The following is a 7,801-nucleotide window of genomic DNA, read 5'->3' as shown; positions in this document are numbered from 1 at the left end:
TTTCCCTCATGCTCTTTTCTTCCCACAATCCATTTAGGCCAAAATTTACTTACAATTTTTATTTTTCCAAAAATTTTCTTCTGGTCTTCAAAATAAAACATGCTCGTTGTATACTATTTGTAGTATAAGACAGGTCAAAAAAGCAAAAATAAAAATCACCCATGATTTAAACATCCAGAGATAGCCGCTACTAACGTTGTGCTATTTTTCCTTCCAGTCTTATTTATCACCACGTATGCGTGAATTTTTACACACTACACCTGAGAGCAGACGAAGCATATGATTCGACATCTATCTTTCTCGCTTCGGAGCCGTGTGAAGATCAGAGCTGTAGGCAGGAAGGGTGGCTTGCGGGTGCTGGGCACGAGGCCGCTGCTCCTCGCGCCTACTACAAACGGGGCTGGGAGCCCCGCGCAGGCGCGCTCAGTCCCGCGGAGGAGCTCAACCGTGAGCTGGGCGGGCAAAGGGGAAACCGCAAGGCCTGCTGCCTACCAGGCGAGCTGTCTCTGGGGGCTGCGCCGCCCCTGGCTTGGCGGGCATTGTCCGGTTCCTCCTGGGGGCTGGTCCTGGTCCCTGCGCTCTGCGGAGAACAAACGCAAGCTGTAGGAGAACCTCAGCCTGGAATGAGCCGGAAACACATCGTTCCGGTGTTCTCGGAATGTAGCTTATACGAGGAGTGTGGTTTGGAGGAAAGATAGCTCTTGGGGCGCTGAGAGGGGTAGGAGATCTGCCACGAGCTCTCTGTGTGATCTTGGACAAATCATTTCATGTTTCCACCGCTGCTTTCATGAAGGTAAGACAAGGTCATCCGAGGTATCCTATTACAAGCACAGGGCTGTGTCGTCTCGGTGTCCCCACAACATCATGCTGACTCTGTTTGTGCCCACCTGGAAGGCTCTTCCCATTGTGTGGCCCTTATCTTGAAGATTAAGGGGTAGGAAGGCTTTTCCATCCGCCCCAGCTCACACTCATCTTCGCTCTCCCTCGTCCGCGGTTACTCGACACTGTGGGCCCGAGGCCGGGGGTGGCGCTGTTCGTCTCTCCAACCATCCCGAGCTCCTGAAGGACAAGGCCTGGATCCTCGCTGTTCTAAGGGTGCCTGCACGAGGAGCTCGATCAAGATTTGAAGAATGACAGATTTCTCTGCACTCCTGGACGGTCAGCATTGCAGGAAGTTCCTGGTTTCAGGTCCACCGGACTCCCTTTTCCTTGGGATGACCGAGATGGCTCGGGCAGCTACTGTCCTTCAGTGTGCTTGGGGAGCTCCCGCTCAACCGCGGATACATTTCTAATTTCCGGAAAGCCAGGTTAACTATGCTTTAAAATCAGTGCATTGTGATCTCAGCTAGATACAGAGAAAAAGGTATCAGGAAGTACATCAAGATTATGACAGCAGTATTTATCTCAGAAGATAGGATTTGGGTTGGCTTCTATTTTCTTCTTTTCTGTATTTTATAAATATTAATCAATGTTAAAAAAAAATAGGCTTTTTCGGGTGCCTGGGTGGCTCAGTCGGTTAAGCGTCTGCCTTTGGCTCGGGTCGTGATCTCAGGGTCCTGGCATCGAGTCCCATGTCAAGCTCCCTGATCAGCAGGGGGGTCTGCTTCTGTCTCTCCCCGTCTCTCTCAAAGAAATAATAAAATCTTTTAAAAAAATAAGGGCAGTGGCTTCCTTTCCAGTCCCATGAGGAGACTGGCTACAAATGAACCCACTGGACCACCCATCACTCGCTCTCCTCTGTCTGGAGAAACAAGCATAGATTTTGTGGTCTGGAGCCTCAGGCTCAACATATGCAATGTGAGGATGTGAGGCCAGGGCTTTGCAAGCATTTTTTAGGATTTAGCCAGAGAATTCTTTCTCCAAATAAAGCCTCAGGCCCCAGCCCACTCTGTAAAGCAGATCTTAGTGCAGGCATTCTGGTGGAGGAGTAGACCAGAGTCCACCCCCTAACCTCCCCAGTCCCAGAAAGACCTCCAGGGATCCCTGTTTGGTTACTGAGCCCTCTGACAGCAGGTCAGTTAGACTTCCTGTGCCTCAGTTTCCTCACCTATAAAATGGGAATAATCATAGCACCTTCCTCAATGGGTCTCTTTGAGAATGAACTGAGTTATTACACGTAAAGTGCTTGGAAGAGTACCTGGCACATAGTAGGTGCTTTAAATGCCAGCCAGGACGTTGCCACTGCTATCCATTCAGCCTAGCATTTTGAATTAAGAGAACAAAAATGAAAGGACATTCTGCTTTCTATCAGAGAATAATGTGGCAATTTGTAATCAAGGCCCAATGGGAGATGTTCATTTCCTGGTAACACACTGAAGGACTTGTGGGGAGTCAATGCTGAGGACACGTTTTGTGCCAAAATTCAAAAAGTAAAAGGCTTTGAGCAAGGTAAACTGGTGGAAGGTTGGGGGATAATCTTAAGGTTGTTTTTTTAAAGCTTTTACTACGTGCTCAGTGCTAAGACTTTACATGTGTAAAGAATGTGATCCTCGCCTTAATCCCATGAGGTCCTACCTTCTGTTATCGTCCCCAGCCTCCAGATGAGGACCCCAAAGCATATAGGGTTTAGCAATTTACCCAAGGACACATAGCTAGTGAGTGGCAAAGAAAGGGTTTGGCCCTAGCAGGCTGCTTGAGCAGACAGATACATTGAGTTCAACACCAGAGTGCTCCCGATAAACCTCAGTGTGACTTTACATGAGACGCGGCCCGTGAGGGGCTTTTTGGTAAGCATGAAAATTAGCTGCAAAGTTATTACAGAATAACACGGCGAATGCCCAGGATACGATAGCAAAACATTTTAAACGGAAGACAGTGTTGTCTGTCTGGTAGTTGTAACTGTGTACAAATTATGTGCACTGATTGGTGGGGTCTGGAAGGGGATATGGAAAAATAGAATTAAAGTATCAAGGTGGGAGATTATGGGGCATTGTTTTTCCATGTAAATGCTTTTCTTGAATAATACTGTGAATATACATACATATATATTAATATTGCTATACCTGAGGAAGAGGAGGAGGAAGAGGAGGATGAAGAGGAGGAGGAGGAGGCAGAAGACTTGTCTCTCTTAGGTTGTTCTTGAGAAAAGAGTCCAGCCTCCCTGTTTGGCTTGTGGATCTCTGTCTCTTCATCTGGGAGGCACACAGAGAAAAGGATGTTTCTTGCCCTTCCCACCCTAGAGACCACCAAGACCTCCCCGGGCATCTCCTTGCACTTGGGGGCCAGGAATGACAGGATTCTCTGGGACATTTTTCCCAAAAATGTGGGGCCAGTGGAAGGTGCAGGAGATCAGAGCTCTCAGAGGCCCCAGGGGCTGGAGGAAGCCTCAAGGCATAAATTCCTCTGAATATGGAAACCAGAGAGCGGCTTCTAAGCCCCCCATCCTGCCCAGAGGCCACTAGACTGTGTACAATAGTTGCCAACTTAGGATTCACTGTAAATTACAGGGCAGGTGTGTTCTGGTCAAGTGAACCTTCTCATCCCCGATTCCGGTGTAGCGCAGGAAACTTCCCTGCTTCTGAGAACCCTCCCTAGTGCCAGCCCAAGCCTCCAGAGCCCCCTTGAGATTTGGGGAGCAACTGAAATTCCCCAAAGCTAGAAGGTTCTAGGGGACAGACTGGACTGCGTGTGTGTGTGTGTGTGTGTGTGTGTGTGTGTGTAAAACATTACTTTTCTAGAGGATTCAACTGTGACTTGGGCCATTCTGCCACATGAGGGGAGGAAGGTCTTCTGTTCCACCCACTGCTGGACTCTACCTCCCATGGGGCTTTGCCCAGAGGGTGAGAGAAGACAAACATACAGTCTAGATCTTCTGGTTCTTCATGGACTCGACTGTGATCTGGAGTCTGGGAGGAAGGTCCTGAAGTCTCCATGGTTTTCCCTGGAGGAATAACAATAATAAGTGATTAATTAATATCACCTTCGTTAATCCCCTTAACATAAAAAAAGCTTGGCAGGGGCGCCTGGGTAGCACAGCGGTTAAGCGTTTGCCTTCGGCTCAGGGCGTGATCCCGGTGTTATGGGATCAAGCCCCACATCAGGCTCCTCCGCTATGAGCCTGCTTCTTCCTCTCCCACTCCCCCTGCTTGTGTTCCCTCTCTCGCTGGCTGTCTCTCTCTGTCAAATAAATAAATAAAATCTTAAAAAAAAAAAGAGCTTGGCAAATAAAGAAGAAAAAGACAAAGACCCAAGATTCAAAAGTACAAGAGAACAACTTACAAAAAAAAAAAGAATACACAATTAGGGACATTTGAATAATCGGCCATCTTTTGATAATATGAATAACTTATTTTTCGTTTTTAGAGCAGTTTGAGGTTCACAGCACAACTGAGTGGAAGGGACAGACAGAGATAGCCAACATGCCCCCTGGCCCCAAACACGCATAGCCTTCCCTCATTGTCAACATCCTCCACCAGAGTATTAATTTTTTCAGGTGTGATATTTATATTGAGGTTATATTGATTCGAAGTGTCCTTAAATGTAAGGATACTGAAATTTTTATGGTGGAATTATATGATGTCTGGGAATTTCTCCAACATGATCTTGTTGAGTCCGAGGGCGTAGGTGGGGGTCCAAATAACCACACATGGCCCTGAGGTAATAGTTATTGGAGCTATATCAAAATATAAATATTTATATTTATTTATATTCCTCCCCTCATGTGGCAGAATGGCCAAAAAATAAATATCTCTGGGTGGTGGTATTATGGGTATTTTTAGCTTCTTATTTTTACTTCAATTTTCTAAATTTTTAACAGTATTGTTTTTGTTATAATAAAATCGCCAAGAGGGATGCCCGGGTAGCTCAGTCGGTTGAGCGTCTGGCTTTCGATTTCGGCCTGGTTCGTGGTGTCAGGGTCATGGGATTGAGCTCTGCCTTGGGCTCCACACTCAGTGTGGAATCTGCTTGAGATTCTCTCCCTTTCTCTCCCCCCCTCCCCTCTCGCACTCATGTTTGCTCTCTCAGTCTCTCAAATAAATAAATAAAATCTAAAAAAATAAAAAAATTAAATCGCCGATAATTTTTCCTTATGTACTTATCAATGTAACGTGCCCATATCTTGTCTCAGTGTAGTACTTGATGGTTTTACAGAGGGCTTATCTGAGCCTGGTCACAAACCAGTCAGGTAGGAATTGGGATTCATGGCTCCTCACGCTTGAATTGTAGTTTCTAGGCAACAAAACTTCCTCAAAGATTGTCTCATTTGATTCTTACAATAACCCTGCAAGGTACGTTTTATTGTCCCTATTTTATAGAGGCGCTCCAGAACCCACATTCTGTTTAATACACCCCAAAACGTTGGTCTGGGGCCCTGAGCCGGAGTCTGGCCGGCCAGCACGCCTGTCAGGATTACGGATGTGAGCAGTGAAGGTAAGTGCAGAAAGCAGGCACTTGAAGTGAAGAGCAAAGTTTGGGAAACTGTCCCTTCAGGACAGGACTTTGTACTTTACTGAAATTCTGAGCTGGAGCTAGCGGAAACTCTGGAGGCCAGCCTTTTGGTGAGGCCGCAAGAAGGCCATAACCGTGGCCTTGGAAAATCCAAATGGCTAACTTCAGTCAGCTGGTGTTCTTCCCTGGGGAAAACACATGGAGTGGGGTTCTCCTGCAAAGCCTTTATTTTTGTTGGGCACATGGCCAGCCAGCTAGAGACTATATAGTTTCCAGCATCCCTTGAAGCTAAGTGTGGCCATTTGACTACATTCCTGCCAATGGAATGTGGGTGGATGGGATATGTGTGGTGGCGTGCCCAGAACTGTTTAATGGCTCTCCAGGGGGGAAAAAAAAGTATGTACACATGCACATACACACATACACACATATTTGTTACACATTTTGCTGATGCAAAAAATGTATAGCATACAGTTTACAAATAATAAAACGCACAGCACTCTTTACTGCAAATTCCACACATCTATAACTTCAGCGTGCTTTGGAATTTCTTGCAAAACCCACTATCAGTTTTTATAAGTCCATTGCCAACAACGGGGTCACAAAATCAGACTACTAATACATTTTTGATTACTACTAGTTTTAACAAAAAAGTTGCCGACATCATCGATGAACGGAAGTATTTTCAGGGTGAATGTTAGCTGCTGTTTTCTTTCACACTAACGAGTAAGACAAAGTGTTTCAACTAAGGCATTTGTTGTCATAGTTTGTCAGTGATGCGAGCAACGCTGAATCGAATCAGCTTTCAAATTTTGGAAGAATACTTTCTCAACTTTTCGTGCTACTCACAATGTAATGGCTGCAGGTGCAATGCGGTTTTTAGGTTCAATCTGCATTATTATTGTTTTTTTTTTTTAAAGATTTTATTTATTTATTTGACAGAGATAGAGACAGCCAGCGAGAGAGGGAACACAAGCAGGGGGAGTGGGAGAGGAAGAAGCAGGCTCATAGCGGAGGAGCCTGATGTGGGGCTCGATCCCATAACGCCGGGATCACGCCCTGAGCCGGAGGCAAACGCTTAACCGCTGAGCCACCCAGGCGCCCCTATTAGTGTTTTCTTGATCACTTTCTAAAATGTAGACAATCCACAAAACAAACCATTGAGCTCTGATTTATAGAGTTTCCTGGTTTCTATGGTGTAAACACTCCCACCGCGGCTGATCTCAAGCTACCAGCATGAGGCTGTGGAGTGCGAAGTTGGGAAGGGCTGTGCCATAGAACACACCATGTGGTGTTTCTACCCTACAGATAAAACAGATAGGAAATCTCAAGTGCCTGAGTAATAGCAGAAGGTAGTCAAATAAATCAGGAAGTGATACATTTGGTGTACTTATTAACTATTTTTAATAGAATTTATTTAATTGTACATTTCTATAATTTAATAATGGTTGGGCTTACCAATCGGCTCCCAAAATTCCTAAAGATTTAAGGATCTGCTTTCCCAGGCGATACAGCCTGGTGTCAGCTCTGGACATAACTTCTGCTTGCGTTCCACGTCCTCTTTCCTGCTTTTGTGTATGCTGGAATGCAGCCTTGGGGGTGGGAGGTGGGGGCGGTAAACCACCTCAATCAGGCAAAAACAAGCCAATACCCCAGGGAATTCCTGAGCTAGAAGTCAGAAGGAAATTTAAGTCTTGCCAGTCCGCATGCACAGAGCCGCCTGCTCACCTGAACCTGCCTCTGATCAGCTCCGTGCACGGGAAATCAGCTTCTCTCTTATTTGAACCCTGTGGTTCGGTCTGTTCGTTACAGCAGCATTGCTGAGTTGTGCAGGCTTCATTTTAAAGCCTCCCCTATTTCTTCTTCCAGCTCTGAGTCTAAGCCCTCAACTGGGAGAGGGGAGAGCTTCACTACTCTCTGACTAGTTTAGATTAGGGTTCTCAGCCTCAACACTTCAGACATTTGGGAACCGATGATTCTTTGCCATTGCATGCATTGTAAGATGCTGAGCCCCCCACTAGATGCCACTAGCATCCCCCCCCAACCAATTGTGATGATGATCAAAGACGTCTCCAGACATTACCAAATGTCCCCTGGGGGTGAAAATCACCCCCACTTGAGAACCACCGGTTTAGAGAATCTACTCTCTTTAACAAATTTAATTGTGGGGGCATCTGTGTGGCTCAGTTGGTTGAATGTCTGCCTTCAGCCCAGGTCATGATCCTAGGGTCCTGAGATCGAGCCCCGCATCAGGCTCCCTGCCCAGTGGGGAGCCTGCTTCTCCCTCTTCTGCTCCCCCTGCTTGTGCTCTCCCTCTCTCTCTCTCTGTCAAATAAATAAATAAAATCTTTTAAAAAATTTAATTGTATTAAAATTTTTTTATTGCAGTGTAATTGGCATATAACATTATATT

At 46.0% G+C, this 7,801-nt stretch overlaps 1 protein-coding gene across 3 annotated transcripts in view; it reads right to left on the bottom strand.

The window, feature by feature from the left end:
* TMEM40 (transmembrane protein 40) overlaps positions 1 to 7,801 on the bottom strand; it is a 28,837-nt gene that overhangs the window by 9,904 nt on the left and 11,132 nt on the right. For 2 of the 3 annotated variants that reach the window (XM_008697857.2, XM_040628429.1), the window contains 2 exons: positions 3,800 to 3,880; positions 3,003 to 3,131 (listed from right to left, as the gene is read on the bottom strand). In XM_008697857.2, coding sequence (XP_008696079.1) covers positions 3,003 to 3,131; positions 3,800 to 3,872 — 202 coding nt within the window. In that variant the 5' untranslated portion in view covers positions 3,873 to 3,880. The remainder of the gene's footprint in view (positions 1 to 3,002; positions 3,132 to 3,799; positions 3,881 to 7,801) is intronic. The other variant, XM_040628428.1, reaches the window with a different exon arrangement.

This window comes from Ursus maritimus, unplaced genomic scaffold (assembly GCF_017311325.1).
Source record: "Ursus maritimus isolate PB19 unplaced genomic scaffold, ASM1731132v1 scaffold_14, whole genome shotgun sequence".
NCBI lineage: Eukaryota > Metazoa > Chordata > Mammalia > Carnivora > Ursidae > Ursus > Ursus maritimus.
The sequence above is the reverse complement of the archived record's forward strand: the minus strand, read 5'-3'. Positions and strand labels throughout refer to the sequence as shown.